A 21,121-nucleotide genomic window follows, 5' to 3' on the forward strand; every position below is an offset into this window, starting at 1 on the left:
AAGAAATTATATATATCATGCGGTTTGTCTGTAGAATTAACACTGCATGTTTTTCTGAGTCTCCCTTAACATAGTTTTATTATCTGTTGATTCTGCCAGTAGATACATTTCTTTTCCTTTTTGTAATAGGGCTATAAAACAGTTTGTTCTGCACTGAAATCGCACAGAAGCATTGTCATTGTATAATTATATTTTTACATTCTATTAGAATTTAACGACTTGACCTACGAAAGACTCCCCCCCCCCCCCCCCCCCCCCTTCTTGACCAGGCTAGTTTTTGCAATACGGCACTGTTACTCTAACTGACAATTGCACGGTCATGCAATGCTGCACCCAAATAAAATTATATACTTACTTTCTGCTATAATACCTATTCAAAAAAAATCTTCATAATAATATCTTCATGAATTTAGGCTAAAATGTGTTCTGCTACATATTTTTGGTTAAAAAAAAAAAATCCCAATAAGCATATGTTGGTTTGCGCAAAAGTTATAACATTTACAAACTATGGGATATCTTTATTTATTTTCTTACATCAGGGGACACACAGCCATAGTAGTTATGTGGGTTATAGGGACACTGATAGGTGATGGACACTGGCACGCCCTGAGGCAAGAAGTGTACTCCCTATATAACCCTTCCCACTACTGGGAGTCCTCAGTTTTTTCGCCAGTGTCTAAGGTGTTGGTCACGAGTAAAGATGTGCTGTGCTGAGCTTCACTGGAAGCAATCCTTGCTGAGGATAGCCATGCTGACCGGATCCGTTCTCATGTCTTTTCATGGGCTAAATGAATGGTACGCGGGCCTCGTGTCCGAAGAAACAAGGTTTTTCTTGCAAACGCATCTCTAGAGACCTAGACCCTGGGATCCAGTACTTTTTGGTAGTAAGGCCATAAAGTTTTTACTGGCAGGGTGCTGTCGCAGGTCCAGGATTGTGGGTAACCCCAGGTTCCCCGGTTCCTGAAGGTTTCCTAAAAGGTCTCGGAGCCCACCGTGAAGGGTGAAGATTGGGTCTTTATCTCTGATAAAACCCTGCTGCGAGGAAAAGGTAAGGGAGATTTTCTCAGAAATTTCTCCTTCTATGTATAATGTTGTCATGCCTATGTGTCACCACTGGGGGCTGTATTGAGCACTCACCGTCCTGACGCTGGAACTGCACAGAAGCCTTCATTCTCCTCTCCTCCACCCGCAACAGATCCTCCGGTATGAAGGGGGTCTGCTTCTCTTCCTGTGCCCTCAAAATAGTTTTTTCCCCTTCAAGGTTGGGTAAGATGCCAAACTAGTTAACTTTTTTAATTTTTTTTAAAAAGACAGACCACGGCCGCTCCCCCGCCATGCCTGCATATTCCACAGGATGTCGCTCGCACGGGAAAGCACTTTCCGTTGACAGGAAAGGGGGGGCGTAGTTTGTGCTGGGGTGTGGCTAACGGTGTCAGACGCCGGCCACACATGTAGGAAGTTGATTTTAGCGCTGTATGTGCGAAAGCTGCTGCTGGCTGTTGAAGGACATAGCAGGAGGATGGCTTGTTCTGGTTAGTGACACAGGCTTTTTCCCTTTTGACACATTCTACTTTACCAGGCCAGGATTAATAGCAGCTAATGGCGCTGAAATATAGCCTAGCAATGTACATTCTTTTGCATAGTGCCTCTGCTTTATGCTTCAGGCTATGAATGGTAATGGAACCAGGAACTTCTCTAAAGGGGTCAATGGTTTTCACTATAAACTGAATCCATTTCCAAAAGAATGTCATCATCTGAGAGGGATAAGTTTAGTTAGATTGAGCCATCAGGGGAAACTGTTGTTGCTTAAAACACTTCAGTCCCTGTGTATATATAATGCAAAAGGATTTATTCTTATATCATTTGTAAATTGGAAAGACGATAATGTCGCTCCATAGTGGGGCTAAACATAGCAGATTCCCATCTAGTCCTCAGGACCCGCCTATTGAGGTGCAGGAGGCTGGGGATCAGTTAGATCTTCCCAAATATTTGAAAGATAGTTATTTATCCTCTTCTGAGTAGCATCACAAGACCAGTAGCATCACAAGCACCAAATAATATACACTGATTTGGGTTATTTTTACCAAAGATATGTAGCGGTATACATTTTGGCCAAAATATATGAAGGAAAATTACTAATTTTCAAAATTTTATAACAGAAGCAAAGAATAATTCCTTTTTTTTACAGAATTTTTGGTCTTTTTTGTTTTTTCTTTTATAGCGCAAAAAATAAAAATCCCAGTGGTGATTAAATACCACCAAAAGAAAGCTCTATTTCTGTGAAAAAAGGCCAAAAATTTCATATAGGTACAGTGTTGCATGACTGAGTAATTGTCATTCAAATTGTGACCGCACCGAAAGCTGAAAATTGGTCTGGTTAGGAAGGGGGTTTAAGTGCTCAGTTGGTAAGTGGTTAAAAGACAATAAATAAATTGAAGCCTAGCTCCAGCAAAAGGCTGTTTTTAACCTTTTTAAAACTGCATGAACTACAGTGGCTGTAACAGCCACTTTTGGCCTAATAAAGAAAGTTAAAGATAATCTGTTGGCCTTTATAAACTAATAATAAAACCATGGTTCTAGGGAACCCAGAAATGCTAGATAAGTTAATGTGAGCGACAGACTTTATCATATCACAGTAAAAAGCAGTACTAAAGAAGTGACTTCCCTGCTAGTGAAGCTTCACCCAGGGTGTATGCCAGGTTGCCCATTGAATAAACCTAACTCATAGTCATCCTATGGGCCAAGTGAAGGAGCTCACACAACAGGTTTTCAATGCTGCCATGATGCAGGAAGTGCTGTTACTGGAAGGATCTCCCAGTAAGACGTTTTACAAAAGATAACAAAAAAAATAATGCTTAAGAAAACTGTGTACATCGAGATATAATGCCAAACATACTAAAAGGTAGATTTTGGGCTTAATTATGCTTTAAAGTGGTTTTAAAACCTAAAATCAAACATTTATTATATTGCAGCATACCATTTGTTAGATGTGATGGCTGTATTTGTTTTTTTTTTTTTTTTTTTTAATCTTTTTCTTCCATCTGCATTTGGTGATCAAGTCAGTAAGTCTGTTGCTTTTCAAAAGGTCAAGCTATCAAGCAGACTGTATCAGTTGCAGAGATGAGACAAACCATTTAACACTAGCAGGGGTGCTTAAAATAACCATCTTAAATTTATTCATGTAAAACCTTTATCCCAAAAGGAAAAACTTGTTTGCTGTAACTGCTTAGACAATATTAGCTGGAGTTTGCATTCAGTTGGTTAGTGTTTTTAAATGTACTAGTACATCTAACATTCCCCTCCCAGACTGACAATACTGCTGTCCAAAGGTCCCCCCAGTGCTCTTTCATTCAGAGTGGAAGCACTCTAATACAGGAGGTATGTCACTGGTCAGATCACCAGATTGAACTCAGAGTGGGAAAAGCCTAAGAAAAGTAAACTCCTAATGATTGGTAAGCTCCAACATAATGTTTTGGGTAAAATACCACTTTAAAACCAATCATAGTAGTGCCTATCTAACTATTTAGTATTAAATCATCTTTAAAGTGTCCCTTTACGCATAACAACTTGATAAAAATAATGTTCTTTTAAACAACATACATGACTCATTAATCATTATGCTACCAAAATGAATGTGTGTTGTACTGTAAATTGCCTCCAACATTGCTCTTGAGTCGCCTTACTGGAGGCCACCATTTTACTGAAGCCCAGAGCCCCCGAACAGAAATAAATCATGAAGTGGCACTAAACATATTAATTTAACAGTTTAAAAAAAAAATACATTCCTGGCATGCCAAGATTGCTAAGTGTTAAATTTGCTTATGTGCTCAGACAAACTGTCAAATGGCTGGTGTCATAACTGATCACGTGTACAGCACCATGACAGTTGCAGGTCAAACAGAAGTGGCTTCCTTGGCTGTAAAGGATAGGAGGGTTTAAAAGAGAAGTAAATTACTCCCCCCCCCCATCATACTTTCCTAGGTAGATGCTGCATTTGTCCCCAGACGCCCCCAACACTGAGAACTGAGTGATCGAACACTGCCGATCGCTCGGTTTTCACAGCTCCTTGAGCAGAGAGCTGTAGACTGTCAGTCACAGCTCTCTGTTGTTCCAGCTCTTCACTTATTGCAGCGCTGGGCTGTGGAGGAGGCAGAGCAGCCGTCTCAGGCTCTCAGCGGCTCACTGAGATCCTGAGCGGGTTGTCAGTCCAGGCACCTGGTGGATCCAGACTTTGTCGGGATGACACTGTTCCTGGACTGACATTGGTGATGTCGGCAGAGAGTGGATCACAGGAGTGCAAAACAACATTGCACTCCTGTGATCCATAGGAGAAGTACAGCCAAACAAGCTTTGGCTATACTTCCCCTTTAATTCCACTTCAAGGCTGTCAGCAGATCAGACTCTACGGACATGGCAGTGCCTAAAAATGCAGAGCAACTGAGCATGTGCAGAACAAGGTGAGGGTTTTACTGGATTTTAAATAGTATAGGCACTTATTTTTAAAGTTTTACATGGCTATACCCACAAAAGGGACCAAGCTTAACCTATAAAAGAATGAGAAAAAGCTTTATACATATAAACTTTGTGCATTTGAGAAGAACTATAGGTGAAAAAGCAGCTACCTCAAATTTGTATAAAATGCTATAAAAGATAAGAGAAAATGCTAGTGAACAAAAATAATCTGTGTATAACTTATTTTATATAGCATAAACCAATGATCAAAATAATGCCAATAGTCCAATTAGTTCAGATCAAATTAAAGTTCTTATCCTTATCTTAATCTACCATCAAATATGCTGTTACATTATGTATACACTCCAATCCACCACCTGTGGAAAGCCGCTCACTGTTATCCATTATGGTCAGATCCCTAGAACTAGAAAGGCCAAAAACGCTCATGATGATCAGAATTGAAATTTAGAAATTTTGTAATCTCCACATCATATGGTAAATGGAGATTTTCACATGAGTATATGCTTCACCATATCCTTAGATATTTGGATGCACCTTTCATAAACCTAAAAAAATATATAATTGCAGTGTTTGCATTAATGTTCGGACTATTGCATTAGCTCACTCGTGACTCGTTTTCTGTAACATGTGAAACTGTGACATTTCTTTCACTTTAGATTATTGCCCTTAGATACATTCAGCAAGTTATTTGAATCTTTTAGCAGTTTGGTTTCACAAATACGTTTAAAATAAATTCTACAGGTTGCATGTTTTCAGTTGCAGGTCCAGCACTAGAATTATTGCTCTCGCTCTACCGATCGCGGCCATACCTCACATGTGTGGTTTGAACATTTTCATATGCGGGCGCTGCTCATGTATGCGCTCGCTTCTGCGTGTGAGCTTGTCAGGACGGGCGCTTTTATAAAACACGTTTTTTATTTTATTTATTTATTTCACTTTATTTTATTGATTTTAAAACTGTTTTTTTTCTAAAAATTTGGGTCACTTTTATTCCTATTAAAAGGAATGTAAACATCCCTTGTAATAGAAAAAAGCATGACAGATCCTCTTAAATATGAGATCTGGGGGTACAAAGTCTCAGATCTCTCATTTGGACTTAAATGCAATAAACAATAAAAATTGTCATTTGAAAAAATTACAAAAAAATGGCCCTTTAAGACTTATGGGTGGAATTGATGTTTTTACGTCACTTCCTCCCTGCTATTGTATGGAGATGGGTGGGGAGCCATCTTCCCCTCACTCCTATCCATTCCACGGAAGGAGAAGGACCCGATCTCCTCCGCTGCTACCGACTGAGGGGGAGGTGGCCCCTCTCCTGCTGCTGATAATGGTGATCTTGCGGTGCATCTACCACAGAGACCACTATTATAAACGGAACCGCCCACTGAAAAGATGGATACTTCCGTTGTGGCAGCAGCTGCTGCCGTTGGTGAGAGATCTATTTTTAAAATACAGACGTATATATACTGTGGGCAGTCGTTAAGTGTTGTCTAACCAGTTTGAGGAGGCTTACAATAAAAGTTGTTGTAAATCTCTAACATGAAGTATAAAAAAAAACATATCTCCCTATAATGTGTGCTTGCCTCTATCCTGAGCCCTGAGTGTAATTTCTGCTGCCTCCTTCCTCTGCTATCTTTGAGTCGGTTCTGATAAGTTTTCCTATCAACAAAAGATGAAAAATGGTGACTTCCATTTCCTGGGTATTAAAATGTGCGCTGCCGAGAGATCATGTATGACACTATGCCTGAACATAAGTGGAAATTTATCTGCATGAACAATTAGGGCCAGTGCTACGTTTGCTCTAGCAATTATGTCTGTAAATGCAGAAATTAGAGGAAAATAGTATTTCAAAACATCCTAATGTTTAGGCATGACTAACATATGTTTCAAAGTCCCCACTTGTCCGCACCCTCTCCAACATAAGTTGTCACCAGAGTTTGAAAATTTGGCGATAGAATATGGGGTTAGATACCATCTTAAGTGAATTTTTTGGGCGTTCTCCTAGTGAGATATACATTTGGAGCCCGAGTAATTGCGTTGAATGGCTTTTTGCCACTGTTTGTCGATGAGGCATAGTTCAAGTTCTTCCAATTTAAGTAAGGGGAGGGGGTAGGACAAATATTGTTTTTGATTATAAAAAAAGATTTTATTTTTTCCGTGGGGTGGATTGGCATTCAGAAATACTGACTTAGGGATTGTCAGATCTATAAGTGAGTATTTGCTGAGGCAGGCAGCCAATCTAACATCTAGTAGAAAATTATATTGTGGTATGGAATTTTTTTTAGTAAGGTCCTGGAATGGGGTCAATTTAGTACATTCTTTTTAAAGTCCTAAATACCCACACACTTTGAGTCTGAGGCACACAAAACGTTTAATTTGTGATAACCCGTTTCTGTTGATCAGTGGTCTTTTTGTATTTTGCTGCATGATGCAGTTCTGATTTCTAAAACTTGTCTACAGCTGGGGTCCAGATGCAAAGATTTGAGAGATATACATTTTGGACAGTGCTACAAAATCTCCGATGAAGGAATGGTCGTAATAGCTAAAGGTTGTCCAAAGCTACAGAAAATTTACATGCAAGAAAACAAATTAGTAAGTGCATTTTATATTCTCAGTTTGGTAATCTGTTTTATTCAGTGTTCAGTAATAAATATTCGAATAGCAAATGTGATGGTAAACTGTAACCCATAGCTACCAATTAGTCTTCAGCTCATGTTACGCTTGTATTCACTAATTGATTAAAATAAACCTAAATCCAGACATAAAATATAATGAGTCAATATCAGGTGCCTGAATTAATTTAAATTTTTTTTTTTTTTTTTCATTTTTTTTTCTTTTATCTGGTAATAATGCAAATTAGCAACATTCCATATAGATGTATGGACGGACTGTTCAGATCCGCTGAAAAAAACTGACATGTGAATCTGAACGGTCCGTACATGTGAGGGCCCATACTCAAGCTTGCTCCATTACCCATTGTTCACTGTAGGTATTCTTTCTCATACAGAATACTTGATGAGAAGTCTGGTGTTCCGTCTTGCCAACATTCTGTTACCCTAATAATACTGTTTTACTGAAGTCAGGTTGTTTGTATCTGTTTGTTGCAGCAGGTTCAGGAATTTATTTATCCATGACTCTGACAAAGGAGGAACAAGCTCTGTAGTGGTTGCTTCCTCTGTGTAGTTTTGGACAGTATCATAGTCTTTTGGTCTACTTTGGTCTACACTACTTTGTTTATGTGTTCTACTTTTATGTGTTTATACTTTTGAGAGTCCTCTTCTTAAAGCAAAACTAAACCATTGTTCTACCTATTTCCCATGACATTCGAAACATGCTGTGAATAACTGTTAAATTAGCTTCAGCTGATAACTGAACAATAAAGCCATCAAGTGGCTAATGTACAGTATAACTAATCACATGTGCAAAACCTTGGCACCTACAGGTGAAACAAAGGCTAACATGGCCGCTAACCTTGGCTGTAAATGTAAAAGTGGATGTAAACCTAAATCATGAAATTTGACCTAACCACATATATCGGTAGTCTTTTCTTATCTCCCTCCTAAGTCCAGTGTCTTTCTGCTGCTCTGTTCTTCTGTTATCAGCATGATAACTTCTGACCAGTTTTCCACATAGGTTGAAGTTGATAGACTTGTGTTTTTTTTTTTTCAACCTCGCCTACTATGTAACTGTTGTGTTTTTTTATGTAGTGCATTACTCCCTTGGGAGCTGCTGGGTGTGTTCATACCTTTCTGTTAACTGCTTCCATTCTTCCACCCCTGCACGAATTTCACAAACAGCAGACAATCCATTAAACTTGAAAAACGTTTATTTCTTGCTTGGTGAATATTACATTGCTGTTAGAGGATATGTTGCCTCTAAACGACCTTTTCTGTTCCCATGTCCTTTCCTATAGTAAACTGACCAATGCCCCTCTGAAAGACATTGTGGTAAATGGATGCTGGAAGCCCCAGGCCTCACCTGCCTATTTTGACTCCTGCAATCCTCCTGTTGTCAGTTCAGGAAAAGGTTGTTAATGGTTAAGCACTGCTGGGTTGCATTCCCTTTGCTCTCTCCCATCGACAGTCCATGATTGCCACTGAAATTGGATCCCAGTTTACTCTGTCCTCTTTGTACCTACTTCCCGCTCCGCATGGTCGGATACATCCTAAGCTGGGATGCCTGGTCCACTCCTGCAGATTACTTTGTGCCGGTTGTAATGACTATCCGGCGCTGAGGTCTCTGAACCCTCAGGCCTTCAAGCCCCTCCTGCTATCCAGTGCTGGGGTCTCTGAACCCCCAGGCTTTCAAGCCTGCTCCTTGTGGGTTACATTTCTCCTCCAGAGCATGTAACCCCCAGATTATATGGGAGTCCTACCCCTGTCCATACAATTTAATGAATGGTCCAGGGCTCTCCATACAAACTCCTGCACCCCAGTCCCCAGCCCGCATTCCTTCCAGAACATTTCCAATGAAAGGTAAGGGAGATCTTTCAGGGTCAGAATGCAGGTGACCACACCCTCCCCTCTCCCCCTCTCTACTCTCACTCCCCTCTCCCAAAACAGACATCCATGCCTTAAAATGCAAGGGGAAACTAAGAACTGCACCACAAATAAGAGAAATAAATAAATATTTTTTTTCACAAAATATATATATACACACAGAGATTAATTGGTCCATAATGAAAATGCCAAAATAATGATAGTGACCAATATCCAGCATGAAATGGAAAAATGAATCCTATGTAATCAAATGGAAATTGTTTGTGCTAAAAATAAATAGTAGTTAAACTATGAAAGGATAAACTGAAGTGAACAGTCTCTTAATACATCCAAATCTTCATCAAACCACGCTGTGCTCCACGTCAATAGTGAGTACCACCACCAATATCAAAGCCACTTAACAGATGGTAAAAATTACACAGGATTCATATAAAACCAGCCTCGATCTTTTAGCAGGGGGAACAGGCATGCACCGCAAACTCCTCCAGGTAAGTATAGAAAGACACTTGGACTCGGCAACCCGTATGTTTTGTAACGGCATGGACCATATAAATTAAGAGAGGGACCCTAGCGTGATACCGTACTAATATTAGGTTTATTAAAAAAAAAGTAATACTCGCAGTATTTCAAATATATAGAAGCATTTAAAAACAGAGATGCTGGCCGGCATTTATGGAGCCCTTCCTCCTTCGTATATTGCGGTGACGTCACTGCATGTCCTCCCAGAAGCGTTTCGTCATCAAATAGACGTTTAAAATGCAATGCCTAAATTTATTTAACACTTTACAAGCAGAGTTTGTGACTGGTGACTAAGAGAAGATGGATTTAAAGCATAACTAATCTCTCTCAATCAACATCAGCTAGTTTTTAATCCTCATGCTGATAACAATTTTTTACATTTCTTCAGTCGCTTCCTGGTCTCTGCTCAAGACCAAAATGTTGTCATACATCATTGGTGCTTAACCTGTGGCCCACCAGCTGTTGCAGAATTAAAAGTCCTTTGAGGCATTGCAAGGCTGACAGGTAGAAACATGACTGCCAAAAGCAGGTGCATGATGGGACTTATAGTTCCAAAACAGCTTGAGAGCCACAGGTTGAGCACCACTGTTGTATATCATCATGGGCATTACATTTTTTGATCAGGAGGAGGGGGCTTCCTCAGTTAAACATACCACCTTGCCTACCTACTTGAGCTAAGGGCATATGGATTCCTATTAACCACTTCAGGACTGCCCACTGTGGGAATATGTCGCTACTTTGCCTTTAATTACCGGGGTTATTGCAGCAGATAACTGCCATAACCCCATTATTTTTTTTAATCGGCGGGCTGTCCGCTATAACATAAAAATGGTTTCAGTGGCAAATTTGCCGCAAGATCACTTTTATGGGTGTCCCAGTGATCTCTTCCACTTACAAGATCTGAGGGTAGCGGCGGAAACAATCTGATCACCGGGAGGGATGGGCAGGAAGTTGAGTGAGGGCAAAATGGCTCCCACTTGACTGTGTGCCCTTGGAGGACCGGAGCGATGTCAAATGTCACTTCCGCCCTCCGGCCTTAACCACTTTGTCACTTTAACTGACAATTGCGCGGTGGTGTGATGCTGTACCCAAACAAATTTTTTTTCCCCACACATAGAGCTTTCTTTTGGTGGTATTTGATCACCTCTGTGGTTTTCGTTTTTTTGCGATCTAAACAAAAAAAAGCCCCAATTTTGATTTAAAAAAAAAAACTATTTTTTACTTTTTTTCCCCCCCCATAAAATATTAAAAATAAATCTTTTTCAGTTTAGGTAGATATGTATTCTTCTACATATTGGTAAAAAAAATGCCATAAGCATATATTGATTGGTTTGTGCAAAAGTTATAGTGTCTACAAAATAGGGAATAGATTTATGGCATTTTTATTATTATTTTTGATTTCTAATAATAATGGCGGCGATCTGCAATTTTTATTGGGACTGCGACATTGCAGAGGACAGATCAGACACTTTTTTTGGCACATTTTTAGGACCATTGACATTTATACAGCGATCAGAGCTAAAAATAGCCACTGATTTACTGTATAAATGTCACTGGCAGGGAAGGGGTTAACACTAGGGGGCGATAATCGGGTTAAATGTGTGTCGTAGGGAGTGATTCCACCTGGGGGAGGGGGTTGGGTTGGGTGGGACTGCCTGAAGGAGGAGACATATCGCTGTTCATATTTGGTATAAACAGGTGTGTCTCCTCACCCCTGACAGGACGGAGATCTGTCGGTTTACATTGACATATCTCCGTTCTGTGTCTCTTAGAAGCGATTGCAGGTGCCTGGCGAACATCATGGCTGCCGGGCACACAAAAAATAAAAACCACAAATATGATCAGATATCATTTAAAGAAAGCTATTTGTTGTAAAAAAAGTACATCAATTTTATGTGGTTATAGCATTGCACGACTGCACAATTGTCAGTTAATCACTAGACGACCCCCCCCCCCCCAGTGGTTTTAGAGCAGCTGACGTATACCTACAGCGATTTGCCCAGGCAAGCCAACCTGCCACAGTGCAACTGCCACGGCTGGTCGTCTAGTGGTTAACTGACAATTGTGCAATGCTGTACCCAAACAAAATTGATGTCCTTTTTTCCCCCCACAAATAGCTTTCTTTAACCACTTAAGCCCCGGACCATTTGGCTGGCCAAAGTCCAGAGCACTTTTTGCGTTTCGGTACTGCGTCGCTTTAACTGCCTTAAAACAGTTAATTTGCATGTTTGTTGTCAAAAAGTCAGATCGTGTGTACGGGCCTTTAGAAGTTTTTTCATAGGCTGCATTAAGGTGAAAAAACACAAGGGTTTACAACACCTTTTAATAATAGAATGCAATGCCAAGCTGCAGTTTCTAAAGCAAGCAAAATACTTTGTGTTGTAAGAGGTATGGACTCCAGAGAGAGAAGAGGTCATTTATAGGTGGGTATGATCACATGTAAAAATGCGTAAGTGGTCCTTGTAGTAAATTAAGAGTTATTCACTTTAAGGTCATCACAAAATACAGGGCGACACTGTACATCCTGGAGGAAATACGATTTAGCCTCCACATACAGAAAGGACTTGTTTCAGTAAGAACTATGGTAATGTGCAGTACACTCAGAAGCTAGTTCTGGTCAGCTCAGTTGATTGCTTCAAAAATAGCTGGATGCATTCCTATATGCCCAACATATAGTTGAATAATGACATGTACAGGTCATAACACCAGAGCCTGTTGATCCAGGGAATTTCACATTGGGGGATCAGCAAGTCATTTTTCCCCTTGCTGGAGCAAATTGGACCAAGGTTTTTAAGGTTTTTTGGCTTTAATTTATATTTGGATTTGTATCTTTTTCAACCTAACTATGTTTCTATGTAAAAAAGCAAACCTTTCAATTACATAATTCTTTTTAAACCAAACATTAGCTGTCCACAATGGGGGTTAAAAAAAAAAAAATACTTTTTTGAGTATTCCTTGTTGAAGCAATTAATCATTTACATATTCACAGATCCCTTCCTCAACATTGATTGCTTTTCAGGACAGTACATGCAGTCAGGTCTAATTCTGAAGCTGTGAATCAAAGTAACAGCTTTTGGTGTAAGTTTCAATGTAACATGTTCTGCTTTATGAGCCGCCGTCACTCGCTACTGCTCAAATGATTTTCCTTAACTGCGTTCTGCCTAGTTACTGCTTGAAAATTTTTTCTGCAATGTACTTTCTGTACTTAATATTGACAGCTTCTTAAAAACAAAAATGGAACTCAACTTTTCTTTGCATTATATAACCTTGTCTTGATTTACTCTTTGATTTACTTTGCTAGCATTTCAATAATTGTTGTTCAACACCCTATACATACATTTTATGAAATAGAACCATGTTGTAATAGTGTACAGTTCATGAATCATCTCTAGTTTGTCTGAATGGTAAATTAGTAAAAAATGAGCCATTGTTTGATTCTGTGACTTTAGAATTATTTAATTGCCTTTTGCATTATTTTTTGTTAACTCTATTTTAACCCCTTGATGCTGGTATTACACATATATGTGACCTCACTACAAATAGATTTTTTCGGGATCTTGTATATGTGTATTAGTCTTTGCACAGGGAGCGTAACGCACAGAGACCGGGGTCACCTGACCATTGCTGTAGGCTCTGATAGGCTTCCACAGTGATCCGTCACTTTGAAAGCCCGTCCATGTGTTTCTCTCTCTGTGAATTGAGGGGAAAGATAACTTTCATCTTTATCTCTCCTTGCAGAGAAAAAATAAATAATAATGCAAAAATAAAGAAAAAAAAATACCTAGATCAAGGTTTGTCCTGAGAAACAAACTGAGGTATAATCCACCTGGATGCACAAAGTAGTTGTGTGGATATGTACAATTTTACTAACACATTTCAAAGTTGCAAAATTGTGTTTAAGCATTAATATTTGGTTTACCCTTAGGCATGAAGGGGTTATAACTGGGAGGATACTTTGGCTTCTGAAATTATTATTCATGGTAATCTTTATAACGTGGACCGTGTTTTTTCTTATCCAGTCATATATAGAGACGTTCTTTACATTTCATCAGAGTATTTGCATTTGTCTGCAAACTCTACTGTCAATGCTGAAAAGTATAGTGATGATGATTTGTGTGTTGGCAACCACAGGGATGTACATAGGGACTGTTTTTATTTACCCCAATCTTTATATAGCATCCTCCATATTATGGAGCATTTTTTAAAGTATAAGGTTGTCGAGCTTGATCAGTCTAAGGTCTCCACCATAGTCATACATAAACATGCACTGGGGACACTTTCAGGTTAGCTAATTGACCCTTGTTAAATTATCAGAGGCCATCAAAACACCCATAAGAATCCCAGGCAAAGATTGCAAACTCAAACTCCATATAGCTAATGTCTCTTGTGAGATTCAAACCAACGCTCCAAGTGCAAAAGTGCTAATTGGGTAATGTGCTAAAATAATTTTGCAAATAATGATGTATGCTGTTTTATCACACTCTGTGGTCACAAGAAGATTTGAGGAGCAATCAATGGAAAACTGGGGGAATGAAAATAGGAACTTTAGCAAATGCTTATAACCAAGTTTAATCTTTTTATTTTTAGTGCAGCTTAAGCCCTAAAGGAGGTCCGTGCATATTACCAGTTAGAGTCAAAGGCCACCTGTCACACAGCAAAACATCTGAGAAGACTGTGATGGAAGCAGTCACACAATGTCTGCTATATGTTGGCATGGGGCATTGAAACTTTATCTTTACTTTACTTTAAGTAATGTTTCTCTCATCTGACTATTCTTCACAGGTATTTTACTTCATATGAGGTTCCTATTAATTGGGAATGCTTTAGCTTGAAATTAAAATGGGATAGAACTATGCTCTTTTTGGATTATTTACACAAAGCGGCTAACTTTTTTTTTTTTTTTTCTTTTCTTTTTAATTACCAGTACATTTAAGCTACATATTAGTATAATACTGAATCCTGCATTAAGTCTTGTATTTACCAATAACGTGTATGCTATGTGCATTTTTGATACTTCATTTGTGCTTTTCTAGTGTTTTAGTGAGATCCAGTGAGATTCGTTTTGCAACCACTAGGTGGCAGCATAATATCAGACTAACAGTCATATTATTTTACTATGTGGCTTTTTATAAAACTATACTGTATACGTAAAGGTTTCATTAAATGCTCCTTTTTCTTTAGCATTTATTATCCTCTGTTAGGTACCAGTTTTTTTTATTTTTTTTAAGGCTGTATATTTCATAACAAGATGTATCGATTCTTGAAATGTATATATACGATAAGATGTAGAATGTTGAGTTATTTTAATCAACTGTCTAGAGAAAAGTAAAAAGACAGGCTAATTTATTCCACATCTGAAAGAACACGAAGACTTTTGCATGCTCACTGTTTATACAGAATACCTGTTGATTAAAAAGAAAATCTTTCATATGTATGTCAAATATCTGAAAGAATACCGCTATTACTTTTAGAAGTCATGTTCTATTGTTTAAAACTTAAACCTTGCCCTTAGAGTAAATTTTTATTATTGTCCTATTAAAATAATATGGAATCCATTCCAATAGCGTGTTTTAGGGTTGTCTTTTCTGTATAACCCAATTTTAGACTAGGTTCCCACTGATGCAGTGTGATTTAAATTAGTTTTGTTGCCAGTGCGATTTGACTCGCATTCATCTGCGATTCCATTGCAATTTTGATTAAACTGAAATTTTGATTATGGCCTGGTCTCTCTCTCCCCAAACATGCACAGGACCCTTTTCAATTTCACTTTGTTTTCGGGCTGCATATAAGTGAATGGCCTCCATTGAAACTCATATCACTTGTAATGCGAACCAGTGCGTTCTGTATCTCATCAGTTTGAACCAGGGCTTACCGTTATTATAAATAAATGATTTTTTAAGTGGAAATCTGTATCCTATATTTATAGTGAAATTCCAGATAAGCAATAGAAATAATGACACTCCTTCATACAGTAACCCAAAGCAGCCCCCTCTGTCTGATCAGACGTGTTTGTAATTAGACATGTTAGCTGCTGGTGTTGTCATGTTGCTTGAACACACATTTACAACTTTTGGCAAATAGAGTATTTTTCAGCTACTTCTTTTTGGCAGGTCTTAATTGAGATTCTTCTCTTCCTGACTATAAAGTACAGGAAGGTGGAGATTCTGTCATTTGTTTAGGCGACAGGGTATGCAGTGTTTTTTTTTTTTTTAATGATATATGATGAAAGTGGCATAAAACAACAAAACACATACAATATGTTACAGCTTAACCGTTCTTAGATGTTGGGGCTGCATTGGTTTCCTTTTTAGCATATTGTTAGCTTGTGATCCTGCCAGGTGAGGAAGTTACAAGGAATTTGATATTCTGCCAGCATAAACAGGGAGTTTTCCTTACTGAAAGTACATAAACTGAAAATGTAGAGTTATGTTGTCGAGCATGGGACGTGGACACAAGACTAAGCGCTTCAACTATTCACAAAAACATAGGAACTGGGGTGCAGAAAATGGCAGCACATGCTCTGGACTAATGAGTCAGTATTTGAAATATTTGGCTGTAGCAGGAGGCAGTTTGTTCACCAAAGGGCTTGAGAGCTGTACAATAATAAATGTCTGCAGGAAACAGTCAAGCATGGTGGAGGTTTCTTGCAGGTTTGGGGCTGCATCTCTGCAAATGGAGTTGGAGATTTGGTTAGGATCAATGGCCAATGATGCTGAGAAATACAGGCAGATACTTATCTTTCATGCCATACCATCAGGGAGGTGTGCGATTGGCCCCAAATTTATTTTTCAGAAGAACAATGAGGTGACCTATCTTTTTACTCCCCCCCCCCCCCCAAAAAAATAAATAAATAAATAAAAAGCTAAAATAATCCGGGCTGCATAAGTGTGCACACCCTCTTATAACTGGGGAGGTAGCTGTGTTCAGCATTAAGCAATCACATTCAAACTCATGTTAAATAGGTGTCCGTACACACCTGCCATCATTTAAAGTGCCTCTGATTAACCCCAAATAAAGTTAAGCTATTCTAGTAGGTTCGGCTTGACGTTTTTCTTTGTCACATCCTACAGCAAAAGCCATGGTCTGCAGAGAGCAATCAAAGCACGAGAGAGATCTCATTGATAAAAGGTATCGGTCAAGAGAAGGGTACAAAATAATTTCCAAAGGCATTAGATATACCATGAAACACAGTGAAGACAGTCCTCATCAAGTGGAGAAAATATGGCACAACGTTGACATTACTAAGAATTGGACGTCCCTCAAAAATCGATGAAAAGACTAGAAGAAAACTGGTCAGGGAGGCTGCCAAGAGGCCTACAGGCACATTACAGCAGCTGCAGGAATATCTGGCAAGTACTGGCTGTGTGGTACATGTGACAACAATTTCCCGTATTCTTCATATGTCTGAGCTATGGGCTAGATTAGCAAGATGGAAGCCTTTTTTACAAACAATAAAATTCAAGCCTGGCGCAAAAACAACACTGCACATCACCAAAAGAACACCATACCCACAGTCAAGCATGGTGGTGGCAGCATCATGCTTTGGGACTGTTTTTCTTCAGCTGGAACAGGGACCTTAGTCAAGGTAGAGGGAATTTTGAACAGTTCCAAATACCAGTCAATATTGGCAAAACAACTTCAGGCTTTTGCTAGAAAGCTGAACATGAAGAGGAACTTCATCTTTCAGCATGACAACGACCCAAAGCATACATCCAAATCAACAAAGGAATGGCTTCACCAGAAGAAGATTAAAGTTGTGGAATGGCCCAGCCTGAGCCCAAACCTGAATCCAATTAAACATCTGTGGGGTGATCTGTAGAGGGCCTTTCCCAGGAGATGCCCTCGCAATTCGACAGATTTGGAGTGTTTATGCAAAGAAGTGTGGGCAAATATTGCCAAGTCAAGATGTGCCACGCTGATACTCATACCCAAAAAGACAGTAATACAATCAAAAAGTGTGCACACTTATGCTACCATATTTTTTTTAGTTTTACTAACCTTCACCTAAAAGATTTCAGTTTGTTCCACTGAGTACAGTTTATAGGTCACATTAAAGGTGGAAAAAAAATCTGAAATTATTTTGTCTTTGCCTCATTTTGTTTACATCACAGAAACCTGACATTTTAACAGGCGTGTGTAGACTTTTTATATCCACTGTACATCCAGAGAAGATCTGTGGTTGGTTCTCCAAGATGTTTGGAACAACCTACCCGCTGTCTTATAATACACAGAATTGTGGCCAGTCAGAAGATCTACCTGCTGAGTTCCTTCAAAAACTGTGCAAGTGTACCTAGAAAAATTAATGCTCTTTTAAAGGGCGGTCACACCAAATATTGATTTGATTTTGTTTTCTCTAATGTTCATTTACTTAACATTTTAATTGATAAAAATAAACTATTAATACTGTGTGTGTGTGTGTGTGTGTGTGTGTGTGTGTGTATATGCATATTTATGTATGTATGTGTGTATATAATATTTGAAAAAGTATTTATGCCCCTTGACATTTTTCACATTTTGTCATGGATTTTATTGGAATTTTATGTGATAGACCAACACAAAGTGGCACATAATTGTGAAGTGGAAGGAAAATTATGAAGTCCAGAACTAAATCCAATTGAGAATCTGTGGCAAGACTTGAAAATTGCTGTTCAGACGCTCTCCATCCAATCTGACAGAGCTCGAGCTATTTTGCAAAGAAGAATGGCCAAAAATGTACATGTGCAAAGCTGGTAGAGACATACCCAAAAAGACTTGCAGCTGTAATTGCAGAGAAAGGTGGGTCTACAAAGTATTGACTCAGGGGGGCTGAATACAAATGCACGCCATACTTTTCACATATTTATTTGTAAAACATTTTGAAAACCATTTATCATATTTCTTCCACTTCACAATCATGTGCCACTTTGTGTTGGTCTATCACCTAAAATCCCATGACAAAATGTGGAAAATGTAAAGGGGTATGAAATGTGGAAAATGTAAAGGGGTATGAATACTTTTCCAAGGCACTGTGTGCATGTATATACAGTGTGTGTGTGTGTGTGTGTGTGTGTGTCTCTATATACATAGCTACACATGCACTTTTTACACAATTGTTAGATGACATGGTACATAACTTTGTGTGTTTGGACATAATTATAATATACTGATTTGTGAGATTAATTGCCACCCTTTTTCATTCAAGCAGCATAGTCTCTTCGGGTATGATGGGACTGCATTTATGAATGACCAACTCTTTTATGTCTCAGTGAAGCTGTAGAGTGATATGCATGCCCATGGTTGGCATAGGTGTGAACAGCATTATAGTTATTGTAAAACCTTGACGGTCCAAATTGCTTACTACTCATCAGGCATCACATGTGATTTGTAGTGTACCTACAGATGTCGCTGACATTTTTTGAAATGTAGTGTCTGCATGTAAGCATAGACTAATCAGCTTTCACAACTTTAAATTTACCAAATATGCACATGTATTTACCCAGTGTTTTAAAAATTAGGATTGTTGATTCTAGTACTTAATATAAATCCTCTAGGGATTGAAAACTCTATTGCAGGATCCTTTATAGCTACCTAGTCATTCCATTCTATTTATATTCATTTTTTTTTCTGAAGTGAAATTGAACACTGCTCCACAGATTTAATAGTCAATTGAAATGTAACAGCTTTTTATTATAGATGGGAAAATATAGCCGTATCCGAGCTCCTTCAGCTCCTAAGACATTGTGGGACAATGACGGCCACCTGTCTTAAATGAATAAAATTTTGCAAACAATTGCACGTCAGTGAAGATAAATTTCACAGCATTGCAAGTTTGATGCATAGCCAGTACTTGAAGAATATTGTTAAGCTTACAAAGATACTGGAAAGGGCCAATCCAGACATGTACAGTATATAATACACTTCATCATAGTAAAAGGCTAATTTGACACGCTGATTTGATATAGGAGTCTGGGTGATCAACAAATCACCTGATCATTTTGGAGCAAAACAGTCTGATTTTGATCATATTTATGTTACAAAAGCTTGCACACAAACTCCATATCCAAAAGATATGTACAATATTAAACCCTTTATACAAAAGTGCAAGGTGTTAATAACATAGTATAATTCTTTTTAAAGTACTGGCTGTGAAATACATCTGCAAAGTCTTCTTGTTGATGGTACACTGGATGGTGGTTTGCTTTCTGAAGGCTATCTAAAGCTTAACTAAACCCACCTATTTAACTGTTTCCCAGATAGCTGAACATGCCTTCAGATATGGCAAGTAAATTAAACATGGATTTGAAAAAATGCACAGTGCAAAGGTGAAGCTCTTTTCTACCAAGGTACATTTATAAATTTTCTTGTATACAAGGGACAAGTTCAAGGCTGCTGCATCTATGTAGGTAGTGATTTTAGGGTAGTAAGTTATTGTTTTTTTAGGATCATCCATATATGAGTAATGAACCCGGAAGCAGCATGTAGTATTTTACTTCCAGTTTCACAGCTGTCATTCCTCAGCTACTGTAGACAAAGATGCAGCTAACCAAGCACTATATGGGAAAACATTGGGGGTTTAATAGACCCCTGATGCCTTGATAAAAAGGACATGTCACCTGCCCATGCTTCACATAGGGGGCTTGTTTATCCTCCTTGTGATAGAAATAAAGTTAAATGGGGAGTGAAGTTTAAAAAAGCTTGATAACACAAATAATAAAATCTATATATATATATATTTTTATTTTTTAAAAGCACCCCTTACATCCGTACATAGCCCCATATGTGAAGAATAGAGACCGGACTTGTATGCAAGCATAAATTGTGACAAACATGAGGTTGCCCTGTGAACACTAGAGTGAGAGCACTAATTTACAGTTAACTCTAACTTTAGATACATTTTAAAGCCTTTTTAAAACCTTTAAAGATTATAATATGTGCAGAAAATAAAGAAATTGCTCTGGTGGAAGGTGGTTAAACAACTTTTTCTCCTATGTTACGGAGATGAAGAGAGGGGGAGATGTTCCAAAGCAGACTCAAGTAACCTAGGATAACCATGCTACTCGTCCATGGATACTATACAGTGATTAGGAAGAATTAACAGATAGAAATAAAGAGGAAAAATAAGTCTAAAAAAGGAAAAGTAATACAATCATTACATCCAAGGAAGCTGTAATCTATATCATTTTTTGTTCTTGGTTTACGTTTTAAATTAGGAACTACATGAATAACCTTTACCTAAATGCATTTCTATTTTAGGTTAACTGGTCCTGTATCTCTTGCTCCTATAATACACAATAAAAAAGATTAGAATAGTTTTAGTCTGGCTTCACACCTCTGCATTTCTGTTTTCACTGTTTTTTTTTTTTCATAAATTTTTCTATGCTTGTCTTCATGAGTTTATATGTACCTAGTCGAATTTCTTAGAATTTCCAAATGTAGCTAGGCCAAGAGCACATGCTGTGTTGCCAGGGACAGGTCTCAGTAACCATGTGTTTGCAGTGCATGTAAATGCATATGTGGTACCATCTATAAATGTATTGCATCTAATAAAGCTTGTGCCACAATTATTGCCCGAAGTCTTAGTGACCAAATTTGGTGAATTTGGCTTCACCTTTTGTGTTTGTGTGAGTGGTGCACGTTATAGTCATGTATAT

General features: G+C 38.4%; 1 protein-coding gene across 1 annotated transcript in view; it reads left to right on the plus strand.

Annotated features, from left to right (window-relative positions):
• Positions 1 to 21,121, plus strand: part of FBXL17 (F-box and leucine rich repeat protein 17) — a 991,300-nt gene that overhangs the window by 23,480 nt on the left and 946,699 nt on the right. Inside the window, exon 4 of the mRNA XM_077462311.1 lies at positions 6,934 to 7,065. Within this exon, the coding sequence (XP_077318437.1) occupies positions 6,934 to 7,065 (132 nt within the window). The remainder of the gene's footprint in view (positions 1 to 6,933; positions 7,066 to 21,121) is intronic.

The sequence above is a fragment of the Lithobates pipiens genome, unplaced genomic scaffold, assembly GCF_037356315.1.
Source record: "Lithobates pipiens isolate NorthernLeopardFrog02 unplaced genomic scaffold, aLitPip1_a1.2 Scaffold_3, whole genome shotgun sequence".
Taxonomy (NCBI): domain Eukaryota; kingdom Metazoa; phylum Chordata; class Amphibia; order Anura; family Ranidae; genus Lithobates; species Lithobates pipiens.